Genomic DNA, 14,542 nt, shown 5'->3' on the forward strand with positions numbered 1-14,542 from the left:
AATAAATGACTGCAATGACAATATGACTCTAAAATGTATATAATATGATCCCAAACTAAATAATTATGTTTTGGTATAAAACCGAATAAACCGAAAACCGGCGGTATATAAACCGAACCGAACCAAAGTAAATATGGATTTATAATGGTAGTTATATTTTACTAACCGAAATACCGAAAAAACGAACCGAAACCGAACCGATAACTGGATTGAACACCCCTAGTTGTGACTTCTGTTTTAATATATAAGATTATGGTTATGAGAAGTTTACGTTCACGTGCCAATCCTATCTATCTTCAATATTTTTCTCATTTTTATGTCGTTTTTTCCATTTTGGTTATTGCTCGATATAAATATTGATTTTGAGTTTATTCTCATTTCGTTATTTTGTTTTGGCCTAAGATTTAGAAAATGTTTCAGATTTAAAATTATTAAAGAGATACATACTTAGGTTAAGATCCGCGCCTTGAGTAGTATAAATATTTTATGTTTTTCTGCATATTATGAAATAATAAAATAATAATTATATATTAACTAACTAACAAATCAGTTATTATTATGTAATAAATTGGTGTGCGCATATAAATCAAACGACCATTCTTATTTATTCGCTGGGTAAATAAATCAAAACATAGTTATATAGTATACTTTTAATATGAATATTTATCTAATGAGATTTCTACTCATATGATTTTATGATTATTTGCATATTTGTGTAACAAAATTTTACACCAATGATTTTTTTTTAAAGTGGAATGTTTAGTAGTTTCAATAATTTATAATCATTTAAAAAAACAATGAAGATTTCAAAATTAAAATATTAACTTTTCAATATATGTTCAATGCAGATATCAAAATATAAGTATGTATTTTCATATGATGTATATTTTAATTTAAATGATATGAAATATATATATATATATATATATATATATATATATATATATATTAACATAAACACCTATTAGAATCAAATTATTTATTCATATGATTTTATAATCATTGTATTTTATTATAGAAAAAAATTTAAATCTTGATCACAAAAGATTATGTGAGACTTTTAACACTACAAGAAAACATATTTTTTACTAGGGCAGTATTCGTTGTAAATTCGTCGTAAACGGGGTGTTACGACGAATTAAAGTCGAAAGACGTTTCGTTGTTAAACGTCCGTCGTAACGGAGGTTTCGTCGTAAACGACTCGTTACGTTTACGACGAAATATATTCCTCGTAAAGCGCAGGGAAATGATTCGTCGTAAACGACACGTAAGTTTTCGTCGTAAAGCCCACGTAATTATTTCGATGTAAAGCACACGTAAATACATTCGTTGTAAATCACTCGTAAACATTTCGATGTAAAACCCTCGTAAATATTTCGATGTTAATCACTCGTAAACATTCGATGTAAACTCCATGTAATATTTACGAGGAGTTTACATCGTTTCTTATTATATTATTATTAATTAGTATATAATAAATTTTAATTTATATTTAATATTCAGAATTTAAAATAATTTAAATTTTAAAACGAAATATGAAATTGAAAAACATATTTTAAAAAGTCATACAATAATATTTAAATTCATAATACAAACAGAAAAATAAAAAAAACTACATATTCTCGAAGTAGTTGGTGGGGTTGCTCGGCTGTTGACGGGTTAGATCGGACTCTTGGGGATCTCGTGGTGGCATTCCAAGAGCGGCTCGTCTCTCACTCAACATTCTCTGCATAACCGGGTTTCCCACGGCCATCACGTCTAGCAAATCCTCAAGAGAGTCTAAACGAACGTGCTGGCTATCCATTCGAGCCTTCATCTGAGCAGTCTCTTCATCCCGTCTCGAAGTGTATGACGAAGTTGCCCTTGCAACTTCGGCCTATACCGACTATCCGTTCCTTCTTTTTAGGAGCCACCTATAAAATCAAAACATATATTAATATAGTTAATTATGTTAAAATATTTAAAATAATGTAAACAAAAATTTTAAGTTGTACCTCTTCGAAGATTCTGTCGACCTCTTCGGTGGACAATGTGACTGGTAATCCATCGGGAGACTCCTGAGTTAGTTACGTCTCCCGTTCTTCAATCCGACCAGCCACTGTTTGGAAGAGTTTCTCAGATGCAGGATCCACAAAAACTCCATCGGATGTGGCGTGAGTCATCTTGAATAGGTCAGACAGAGAAGGTAAGACTCCCGTCTTCTCGAACTACAAAAAAAAAAATTAAATTAAATATTATAAATAATATTAATTGAATATTTTAAAATATATATTTAAAACAAAACTTACAGCTTCTAGACGGACTCCTGCATGAGGTTTTTGTCCGGTTCTGTGAAGCATGGGTAAATGACCATCTTTATCCTTCGTCCTTCGAGAAGCCGAGCACAAATTGGCCTTTTTGATCGAAGAGGGGTGCTTGCAATAGGCGATGAGGCCATCCCACACATCCGTCGTGAGCTCAGTGGGCTTTCCCTCATACCCGTAGATCTCCCACTTGTCCTTTCAATCAGAGACTGTGTTGCAGAGGCGTATCTTTGCCTTTGCAACGAATTCCGCCTTCACCCTCTCGGTGATTCCCAAAGACCAATGCCACTTTTGCTGAAACATAAAAATTTTGAAAAAATTACAATTAATAATAAATATTAAAAATATATATATATATATATATATATTTAAAAGTGAAAATTTAATTAAATTTAAAAATCTTACCGCAAAACATTTAAACCACGTGATCTTAACGTGATTTGGTGTCTTGCTCCAGTTCGGATATGCCCCGTCGTAGTAACCCTTAATCGTCGCCGAAACGCTCCGGCTAACACGATTGTTAGCTCCAAACCTGAAAAAAAAACAATTTAACCGTTAGAAAATAAAAATTAATTAAATTTTAATGTAATAAAAATTAATAACTTACCAATAAGTTCCTCGGGGTCTATCGGGGTCTAGAACATCCAAACCCTCCCGTCTAGGTTGGGCAAGCAAATCCTCCACCGTATATCTCGCGAAGGGAGCATATGAAGGCACACGCAAATCCGGATGAACTGCACCTTCTGGGATAGGCTGAGGTGCAGCCGCTGGAGGAGGAGGTGGAGGCATCTGCGGTGGAAGAGGAGGACTCGAAAAAACTCTCTGAGAAGTCTGAGAGTCTGGAACTGCATCGGAAGACGATGGACCGGAAGAAGATGTACCGGAACCATCGCCAAACAACTGGGCATAAGTAGGTGCTGCTTGTTTCCTTCTAGGAGCCATCTAAAAAAAATTTAAATAAATTTAATCAATTATGACGACATAATTAAAAAATTATTCCGTTACCTAATTAATCACCTAAACTATAGTATTCCGTCATCTAACTAATCACCTAAACTAATTATCTAACTAATCACCTAAACTAATTACCTAACTAATTAATAACCTAAACTAACTTAAAAAAAAATAAAAAGGAGGAAAGAGAGTGTACCTTAGAGGGAGAGGAGAGGAGTTTGGGAGGAATGAACGAGGAAGCCTCGTCTCGGCGTCTCAATATATAGAAAAGGATTCGTTACGACGAAGTTACCAGGCCCGCGTTTTTTCATTTACGACAAAGTTACCAGGCCCGCGTTTTTCGATTTACGACGAAATTACGTCGAGACGTCGGTTTACGACGAATTTACCAGGTCCGCGTTTACGACGAAGTTACCAGGCCCGCGTTTTTCCATTTACGACGAAATAACGTGGAATAGATTACCATTTACGACGATTTTACAACGCTTAACCCTAAACACCGAGAATAAAATCCCTAAACCCCAAAGTCACATATCATCTAACATCATATCTCTTCTCTACTACTTTGTGCTCTTTCTCCGACTTAAACTCTAAAACCCTAAAACTCCAAATAATTTTTTAAAAACTAAAGAAATACATGTTATATAAAACAACATTTGTTACCCATACATTAGGATGGTAAAAAAACAATATTTCCTTAAACATACGTTACAATAGAAAAATACAACATTTGTTACATATATTACATCACTCTAAATCGTTTTCGTTCTCATCAATATTACATCACTCTAAATCGTTTTCGTTCTCATCACTATCATTACAATCATCATCGTCGCTTCTCTCGAACTCGTCTTCACGTGCTTCATCTGTCGCATCTTCGGGAATATCTTCATATTGAAAGTTTTGCGGGTCGATCAAAAGGATTTCATCAGTTGGTTGTTCTGGTACCTCAACTTCATTGATAGCGTCTTCTTCTTGCAAGGGCTGTTCTTCTCCAGCGACAATGCGTCCACGAGGTGTAATTTTGATAGCAGCTAGCCAGTTTATCCCGGAAGTTCGAAGCCGAGGATAAGGAAGGAAGCTAACTTGTTCGGCTTGTGAAGCTAAAATGAAAGGCTCAAATTTGTTGTATCTTCTCCCAAAATTGACATCCACAACACCAAATTTGTTATACCGAATCCCTCGGTTCACAACATGATCGAACCATTCACATTTGAAGATGACGCATTTTAGCTTCAATAACCCCGGAAATTCCACTTCAATAATCTCCTGCAAGATCCCGTAAAAGTCTGTTTCACCTTTCACACATATTCCGTAGTTACTCGTTGCCCGATGTCTCTCATACTCGTATATGTGAAAGGTAAATCCTCGTGTGAAATACATATGTGATATGGTGACCTTTGCAACTGGACCTTGAACCAATTCGTGAAACCATACGGGATAATAAGGATCGTCATAATCAACCTGCAAAAAGCAGTTATTCTTAATTAATATTGAAGTATCAAAACACTTACTTAATTAATCAATGTATGAGATATATTACGTACTTGTGATTTTAACCACTTGACAAAGTGCTTATCTTTACGTGTGTCCACGTCAGTTGCAGATATTCCTGGTATTGCTTCTTCAACTTGAGATACAAACATGCTGCAAATTAAACAAATAATCAAGTCATACATAATTAACTTCAATTCATATAATTAACATTCACAAAAATATTTACCTTTCAAAGTAACGGGTCACTGCATCCTCGCAGTTGAGCAGAATATAAGTGTGGGCACTATGTTTATCCTCTTCACATGACCATCATACTTCTTTCGTTTTACCACCAAACCGTGCAATTTCGTAGAAAATGTCAGGAACACCATCAATTGGATATGATGTCGGTACTCCACCATCATCATATCTTCTAGGAACTATTTTTCTCGTACGAACAGTTGGAGCAAAGTAGTATGATGTGAAGTTAGATGTTTTGGCTGTCAAACTCCCCGCAACCATTGAACCTTCCACCTTTGCAAGATTTCTTGCTTTCCTCTTCACATGTTTCATCTGTCGCTCATACGGATACATCCATCCGTTGTGAACAGGTCCACGAAGCAATGCTTCATACGGTAGGTGGACAACTAGATGCTCCATGACTTCAAAAAATGAAGGAGGAAATATCTTCTCCAGGTTGCACAATATGATCGGAATGTTATGATGAAGTTGTTCGATGACTTCTTCCTTGAACGTACGTGTGCTAAGATCTCTGAAAAAAACGCTGATGGCTGTATATTGCAAAAGTAATCAAATTAATAACATTTCATAACATATGTATATATATTATAAAATTATAATTACATGCAAGTGCTTCATGGACATTTGCTGGAAGGAGCTCGGCAAAAGCAAATGGAAGTAGTCGTTGCATAAACACATGACAATCATGACTCTTCATTCCGGAGAACTTTTGACCTCGTTCAACACATCTTGACAGATTTGAAACATAACCATCAGGAAACTTAACTTCTGATGCAACCCAGTCAAACAAGGTTGTTTTGGCTTCTGATGACAACCGGAAGATGGGAACATGAACGTTTCCATTGATCTTGATATGTAACTCACTTCTTGAGCAAATATCAGGTAAGTCCATCCTTGACTTTTTGTTATCTTTTGTCTTCCCAGGGACGTTAAGTAATGTATTCATGATGTTCTCAAAAAAATTCTTCTCAATATGCATGACATCCAGATTGTGGCGTAAGAGAAGATCCTTCCAATAGGGTAGCTCCCAAAATATACTCCTCTTATGCCAATTGTGAGACACACCATACCCATCAGGCAGATTTCTAGGAACATGCCAATTTCCTCCAACTTTAACTATTTTCTGAGCTCCGTAATAATCAATGTCTGCTTCGATCTGCTGGCCGGTGAGATATGGAGGAGGACCGTCTCTGACAATTTTTTTGTGCCGAAACAATGTCTTATTTCTTCTGTACGGATGGGCAAGTGGAAGAAAGCGACGATGACAATCAAACCAACAACTCTTCCTACCATTCTTCAGTTGAAAAGCATCCGTCGATCCAAGACAATATGGACAAGATAATCTTTCATGTGTTGTCCAGCCAGACAACATCCCATAAGCAGGGAAATCACTTATCGTCCATAGCAGAACTGCTCGCATCATAAAATTGTTTTTCAAGGAACAATCGTACGTCCTCACCCCTTCTGACCACAATTGCTTTAGCTCTTCTATCAACGGTTGAAGAAAAACATCAAGAGACCGTTTTGGATGCTTCGGCCCTGGGATTAATATGGTCAACAATAGAAATTCTTGTTCCATGCACATATCCGGCGGTAAATTGTACGGCGTAAGAATGACTGGCCACAAAGAATATTGTCTACCAGACATTCCAAATGGTCTAAATCCATCGGTGCATAACCCAAGATAGACATTCTGAATATTTGTAGCAAAATCTGCGTGTACCTTGTTGAAATGTTTCCACGCTCTTGCGTCTGATGGATGTGCAACCTCACCATCTCTCTGGACATGTTCCGCATGCCACCTCATCGACGCAGCAGTCCTCTCAGATTGATATAATCTTTTCAATCTGTCTGTAATTGGTAGGTACCACATCCTTTGGTACGGTACCCTATTCCTCCCACGGCCTTGCTGTTTGAATCGTGGTTTTTTGCAGAATCGACACTCTTCTAACTTGTCATCTTCTTTCCAGTAGATCATGCAGTTGTCGATGCAAACATCAATCATCTCCGAAGGTAACCCAAGACTATAAACCAATCTCTGAATCTCATAATAAGATTCAGCAGACACGTTGTCTTCTGGCAAATACTCTTTAAACAACTCCATCCATGCAATTCTCAGGTAAAGCCCGCCTGGTGCATGAATGTCTCTAGCCCGCTCAGAAATGTGTTCGTCACCAGCCCGTCGGAATCTTTGTGCAAATACATCTAACTCCGTAACTCGTATATACTACCGCCACCGGCCATTTTTTTCTTAGATTTTTTTTTTGAAATCTTTTTTTTTTTTTTTTCTGATTTTTTTTTTCAGTTTGTGTGTTGTGAGGAAGAGAGCTGTAGGAAATGACATATATATAGAGAAATTTTCGAGTTGGGTAGTTGAAATATAACAACGATTTTACAAGGAATATTTTACATTGATTTTACATGGTTTTAACATAATATTTACAACGACTTTACGACGAAATTAGGTAAGTTAAAGCACATTGAATACACGTTTTCACCTAAATATAACGGTAACATGTTTCGTTGTAATGTCGAAGTAATGATTACGACGTATTTCTCATTCCACGTACATTCGTCGTAAACTTACATGGATTTTACGACGAACACTATTCGTCGTAAATTTACATGGCGTTTACGACGAAAGTTGGATTCCTCGTAACTGTGTTGTAAACACCATGTAAATTTACGACGAAATATTTTCGTCGTAAATGTTCGTTGTTATGGGCACGTTTTCTTGTAGTGTAACAGTTTTAGTAATTTATATTCGTTTTAAAAAAAATTTAAATACAACATATACAAAAAAAACTAAATTTTTATTATATGATTAATGTAATTATGTAATTTATTTTAATAATAAATAATTAAACAAAAATTATAGAAAGTATACAGATTGTTAGCAAATCTTTATTATTTAAAATCATTACCCTTTTCCATTTTTGGTGAACGAGGGTTACCGGCTCTACTGAGTACAAGATCGAAAAGAATGCATTGGATGGATGCCCGCGCATTGAGAAGGAAGGACAAGGGCTTTATGCAAGCAGAAAAATTAGAAGGTGTCGGAAAGCGGCGTTTGTTTGTAATCGGTAACTGGTTTAAACAACGTCTGTTATACCCCGTACATGTGTGGGGTATGTCTGTTCTGAGGTGTATTCCACAAGACGGTTGCCATATATATCTTAATCATATTATGTAATTCCGTAGGTTTTATTTAAGGAAAGAATATATAATAATTTCATTTGATAAATGAATGGTCCATTGGACATACTATATAATATAACATTCCCTAACAGTTTAATTTTGGACTAACAAAATTTTCAATTGATTCCCAGACCGCTATAAGCAAAATTAACATTCTCAGCATGACACTTTTTTAGTTAATACAAACTATATGTTATAACTTTTTTAATGTTTCTCTATTAATATATAAGTGATTTACGTGAATGTGATGAATATAGAATCCTTTACATAATTAATAAAATGATTTTGTTGGGTTTATTATGGTGCCGCTAGTGATTGTGTTTTGGTCTTTTTAAAATGTGAACTGTGGAGTTTTTTGGAAGAAAAAAAAAGTGTTTGTGGGGTTTTAGCTTCTTCTTCTTTGTAATAGTGATCACATTAAAAACCTTGGTAGATATTATTGCCAGATGGTCAGAACCACTAATGTTAATTTACATTTAACACGACAAATTCAAAATGTTTCTGCATGTTCTGATCAATTAAACCTTCTTGAACATGTTATAATTGGTAGTTACAAAAAAAAAAACATGTTATAATTGGTTCCACATCGGTTAAGCAGACCTATCATGGAACAAACAATTGTTATTTACAGTACATACAAACCTTGACGAAATCATAGTCCACAAACACAAAGAAATTCAACTCAAACTTTGAAAACTGTTGGTTTGAAATTAATACTAAGGTTAACATTAAAAGAAACAATGATGATTTTTCCAGTGGTCCTTCTGTTACCTGCATATTTCCATTCCTAGGTATCTTTAACCATGACTACAAATAGAAAGTTTTCTTTTTGTTCCATGTAGATTAAATTTTATCTAATAAAATAACAAATAACTTCATTTGGATCAATATAAGTTAGTTGGACTTTAAATGTTATCACGTGATACTTACCATTTAACATACTATACCAAACAAAGAAAAGAAAGACATAATTCATCTTACATTGCATGGTAATATAAATAAAGTTATAATCTATAAATTAACAACAGGATAAGTGTATCCCTATGTATGCTGCTTAAATAGCTTCGAAAAATAAAGGTGTTAGCAAATATGCTGTGTATCCCTCCACTTATTGGATCCATTTTGATTTATGCATGTGAGTGTCCACATCTTGAGAGGGATTTAGTCAATAAACGAAGAAAGAAGAGAGAGAAGGGGAAATGGCAAGAGGGAGAGTGGAAGTGAAAAGAATAGAGAACAAGGTCAATAGACAAGTAACCTTCTCCAAAAGAAAAGGTGGTTTGCTCAAGAAAGCCTACGAACTCTCTGTTCTATGTGATGTAGAGGTTGCTCTTATCATCTTCTCCAGCAGTAGCAAGCTCTATGAGTTCAGCAGTGATGCGTATGTAAATATATACCCATTTTAATCATCAAAATGCTTAATTAAGGTTTTTATAAGAAAATAAATGTATTTTTTTCAAAAGATTCAGTGGTCAACTAAGATAAGCTAGGTTTGACTTGTGTCCGTTTTTTCAGATTCAAGAAAACCAAAGTTCTGTGTGTTTTAAGTATTTTAAGAGGTTGTGTCTTTTTTCTCTCAAATCCTAACCAGTTAAGTTTCATCACGTTTCGACCTCTCGAATCCATGAGACGCATGGGTCAGTTTTAGCTTTTAGATCCGACAAATCTTTAAGATCAGAATTTAATTGATTGATTATCGGCTAAAACGTTTTTATCATCAGTTTCTTCTTTTTTGATATGAGTATGTCCTTAAGATTTCAAGAAAACCATAAGTTTTGCCTTTTAAAATGGTTGTATCTTTCTAATTCTAATTAGAGATAGTAGTTAGGGTTCATCATACATCGATCTCATAGACTCATTACGCAAATATATGCAAGAAATGACAGATCCATTAAGTTTTGTGTAATTAGGGTTTGCTTTAGACATTTAGATCAACTAATCTCTTGTGATTTCTTTTGTTTAATAATCTGTAGAATGGAGAAGACAATTGAAAGGTACAGTCGCTGTAACAACAACATTTTGGACAATAATAGACCTGAAGAGTCTACACAGGTCAATTTTTCTTTTTCCAAGTCTTCACATCCCAAGTTAATGTTATATACAAAAAAAAAAGCAATTATAATTAATGAGCTAAGATAGAATTTAATTGATCTTTATTAATTCTTTGGTGCAGAGGTGGTCTCAAGAGGTGACAAAGCTCAGATCCAAATATGAATCTCTTCTTCGCACTCATAGGTTTAGTTAATCATATCCCTTTTATATCATTATTACATATAACTGTACATCTCCTAGCTAGTTTCCACAATTAAGCAATATTTTGAATCGTTGGAATAAAAAGGTATTTGCTTGGGGAAGATCTGGGAGAGATGAGTGTCAAAGAATTGGAGACGCTCGAGAGACAGCTTGAAGGAGCTCTCTCGGCGACCAGGCAACGCAAGGTATAACATTTTGTATACATCGACAAATCTTATTTAGTTGTAATCATTTCTAAATTAAGATATATATATAAAATCAAATTGTTTAGCAAAAAAAAAGATATAGAAAAAATTGTATAAAGATCCCTTTTGAGAAACATTGCAATATTTTTTTGTAGTCACGTATCACCATGAGAATAAAACTCAGAATTCTTAGAAAATAGGTTGGTTCATCTTAACATATATTATAACTAACTATCAAATAGATTATTAGTATACAAAAGTATATTCTCGCACTTTCCTTAAATAAAAACTTTGAAATTACCTAATATGATTAACATATATATGACAATTAATGATTATGAATAATAAATAAATATATGATAACAATTTTTGTATCTTACCTCTTTTTTTAAATTTATATTATTAAAATATATTAAACAATCACATTAACCATATAATAAAAAAATTAAAATTTTTCTTATATATTATATTTTAAATTTTTAAAATGACTATAAATTACTAAAAATATTAAATGTCTCACACTAAAATTTTGTGATCAATACTTTAATTTTTTTTTGTAATAACAAAATACAAATGTTCATAAAATCGTATGAATATGAAGTCTCATTTAATAGACATTTATATTATATATCAATATAGTTTAAATATAACATATAAAAATATATAAATATGTTTATTTCAAAAAAATTATTGAAAAAGTATTGAAACCTTAATATTTTAATTTTGAAATTTGCATTGAAAAATTAGAAATTTTGTATTTATCATATGAGTACGAATTCTCAATAATAAATATTTATATTAAATTAGATCATATATCTATGTTCATATCATTGAAATTTAGTTATATACCATATAAAATAAATAAAATGATTGTTTTGATTTATTTACCAAAAGAATATCGTAAATAAACGAGATGTGTTGTTTTGATTTATGTGCTTACTCTAATTTAATTATATACATGATACGTAAATGAGCACAAATCAATAATAATGTATAAAAATTATTTTTATATATAACATTCATCCCGCGCGATTGCGCGGTTCTAAACCTAGTATATGTATATACGCAGACGCAGGTTACTATGGAACAAATGGAAGACCTTCGTAGAAAGGCAAGTCTGTTACATCCACTTACATTTTGAACGTAACATATATTTAGTCATTGTATTAATTAATAGCCTAGTATATAATTAATGTTTCTATTTGTATATAACTATATATACATTATAATGTTATTGACTTGGATTTGGAATTACAGGAGAGGCAGCTCGGAGATATAAACAAGAAGATGAAGGTTATTATTTTTTTAATATCTAGACTTGGAGATTGCAAATGATACCTCTCATAAAGTGTTAGGTTAGACTTCAGTATTTCGTGTTAATGGACTATTTTTTTCATAATCAGCTTGAGGTAGAAGGTCATGAATTCAAAGGCTTTCAAGACCTTTTGCTAAATTCGGATGCTAGGGCTGGTTCCACTGATTTTTCCTTGTTTTCTTCTCACCACAACTCTGGATTGCGACGTCGGACAGTTCTTGAAAAACGGGTAATCTTTCTTTTCTTTTTTGATTTGTTGTCTTGGACTCACTGGCTACTTAATCGTGGACATGGAGAATGATATATTACACATAATTTTATTTTCAGAATGGACTATCAAAACTGTAATACATGTTGGATTACAATATTCCGTAACCTATAAGAAAGAAGAAGCATACGGCTCTGGCTCCATAGTAGGACTAGCTAGAATATATTTCATTATGCCCTGAACACATTCTCAATCTTTGAGATGTCTAATGATCTGAAGAAAAACTATTGTATGTCACGTTCCATCTTGTCTTGTCTCCAAAACATTCCTTGTGTAAGAATCCATTCAAGAGTTGAATCCTCCTCACTCATTGCAGTATGAACACTGCTAATGATACAAGCGATAATCAAACAACATGAACACTACTATTGATCGATTATAAGAACTATACAAACCCAACCAAGTAACTAGAGAGAATATAACTTGATTGAAATCGAAACAGCTAACTGAAATTTTGGACGCAAGGCTATCTTCGTCCTGTCTTGAAAAGTAAGGCTTCTTTAAAGGCCTGGCCCACTTATTTCACACGCGGGCGGGTATATCTAAAACTCTTTATAGATGACGTGGGATAGAATCAAGTGCAGTATGAGTGATGGTATACACGCAGGAAACGTTTATAGTGAAGCGATCATAAGATTTTTGATTCAGAACGGTGCGTTCTCTTCGTTTTATAAAGAAAGAAAAAAGACCAAACACGCATTTTATGACACAACACAAAGAAGAAGAGCTCAACGAATGTTCCAGAAATAGTAAGACATTGAATCTCAGATCCTCTCGTCTTGAAAGTCTGTATACTTTCTCTATCTATAATGTTTGAAAGTTGGAATGTTAACATTTGTATAATCTTTCAAGTCCTAATACCGATCATTATGTATGTATCCCTCATCAATTAAACCTAGCCTTTTATGGAATCTTTTTTTGTGTGTCTTGTTTTTTTTTTTTTGTAGAGAGAAGATGGGTAGATTATATATGAGGAGAGACGAGCTAGCTCTAATAATCCTATACTTGAACAAAGCTGAGGCTAGAGACAAGATATGCAGAGCGATTCAGTTCGGTTCCAAATTCTTGAGCGGTGGGCATCCTGGTACTGCTCAAACTGTAGACAAAAACACCAGCTTGGCTAGAAAAGTGTTCCGCCTTTTCAAGGTCATTGTCACTTGCCATTCTTCTTCTTAATATTGGATTTGAAAAAAAGAAAGAAAAAAAAACTGTTTTTGATTTCTGATTAAGAGAAATGGGCTTTTTTTTAATCTGCAGTTTCTCAATGATTTTCACCTTCTTATTAGCCCTGTTCCTAAAGGGACTCCACTTCCTCTTGTCTTACTCGGAAAGGTGCCAACAACATTTGTTCATCATATCTTGTTTTGATTTTATTTTATTTATGTCAACTGTCCATACGGTAGAAATATCGTTCGGTTTTTAAATTTTTGTGTCTTTTTTTTTGTTTGTTGGTTTGGATGTTTCAGTCCAAGAATGCACTCTTGTGTACCTACTACTTTCTTGATCAATTCGTCTGGCTTGGTAGATCCGGCATATATAAGGTGACATTAAGCCAACAATCCAATCCATATTGGTCTATTGAAGTGACTAAAGACTCTTGTTCATTTGCATCACAGAACAAAGTACTAACTGAGTTGATTCGAAGTTTCGCAATTTTCTGCTGGCTTGGCTCATCTCTTTGTAATATAGCAATCCAGGTTTTTCATATCTCATCATCTTTCTCTACATTTTGATTAGCATGTGTGTTGACATATTTATTACACTCTTCTTAATCTTCACACTTGTATCAGATTGGTGAGCTTATAATGCACTCTTCAACTATGAAGAAGATGGAAAAAGAACTCAAAGATGATGAAGAGCAGGATAAGGAGACGGATCGTGCTAAGCTTCAGAAAACAAAAGACAGAATTCTAGCTTTGATTAAATCAAGCATGGACACTGTTGTAGCCATTGGTCTGCTTCATTTAGCTCCATTTATAGTTACTCCTCGTGTCACTGGCGCTTTTGGGTTTGTCACCTCGCTTATCTCTTGTTATCAGGTAAAAACAATGTCTTCCTTCCCATAAACCCACTTCCAAGTTCACATCTTACATCTAATTCTTATAAAACTTCTATTACTCACAGTTGCTTCCGGGGCGCCCCAAGTTAAAGACACCTTGAAGCAAGAAGAAGCCGGGCCTTCATAATAATTGTGTTTCATATTCCTTAGTGAACCTATTGTGTTCAAGTAATCTCATGAGTCTATGTTGCTCCTATGCAGTAATAATGATAACTCTTATGTGATACTTAATATTCTGAACAAGACTCTGTTTCTACATGGCTGAGAGGA

At 34.0% G+C, this 14,542-nt stretch overlaps 2 protein-coding genes across 3 annotated transcripts; both read left to right on the forward strand.

The window, feature by feature from the left end:
- Nucleotides 1–7,979: 7,979 nt before the first annotated feature.
- Nucleotides 7,980–12,644, forward strand: LOC106395592 (agamous-like MADS-box protein AGL6). Its single transcript, XM_048753908.1, is given in 8 exon segments — nt 7,980–9,573; nt 10,166–10,244; nt 10,366–10,427; nt 10,531–10,630; nt 11,700–11,741; nt 11,888–11,923; nt 12,034–12,137; nt 12,139–12,644. Coding segments are annotated over 8 exon segments (645 nt in total). The 5' UTR covers nt 7,980–9,391; the 3' UTR covers nt 12,179–12,644.
- Nucleotides 12,645–12,870: 226 nt separating this feature from the next.
- On the forward strand, nt 12,871–14,507 carry LOC106395634 (peroxisomal membrane protein 11E). Of its 2 annotated transcripts, none has more exons than XM_013836031.3 (7): nt 12,871–12,962; nt 13,161–13,359; nt 13,471–13,545; nt 13,680–13,754; nt 13,830–13,910; nt 14,004–14,252; nt 14,338–14,507. In XM_013836031.3, the coding sequence occupies exons 2-7, from the start codon at nt 13,168–13,170 to the stop codon at nt 14,371–14,373; spliced, it is 708 nt and encodes a 235-aa protein (XP_013691485.2). In that variant the 5' UTR covers nt 12,871–12,962; nt 13,161–13,167; the 3' UTR covers nt 14,374–14,507. The 2 variants fall into 2 exon arrangements, with proteins under 2 accessions (XP_013691485.2, XP_022550460.2); XM_022694739.2 differs by having other exon boundaries at nt 12,910–12,998.
- The last annotated feature ends 35 nt before the right edge of the window (nt 14,508–14,542 follow it).

The sequence above is a fragment of the Brassica napus genome, chromosome C4, assembly GCF_020379485.1.
Source record: "Brassica napus cultivar Da-Ae chromosome C4, Da-Ae, whole genome shotgun sequence".
In the NCBI taxonomy this organism is placed as follows: Eukaryota; Viridiplantae; Streptophyta; class Magnoliopsida; order Brassicales; family Brassicaceae; genus Brassica; species Brassica napus.

Excerpts from the sequence above, each read along its gene's own strand:
- LOC106395634 (XM_013836031.3), top strand. The coding sequence starts at position 13,168 with ATGGGTAGATTATATATGAGGAGAGACGAGCTAGCTCTAATAATCCTA. Across the intron at positions 13,755-13,829 it reads GTAGATCCGGCATATATAAG|AACAAAGTACTAACTGAGTT; the intron begins GTGACATTAAGC and ends TTTGCATCACAG. Across the intron at positions 14,253-14,337 it reads CGCTTATCTCTTGTTATCAG|TTGCTTCCGGGGCGCCCCAA; the intron begins GTAAAAACAATG and ends TATTACTCACAG.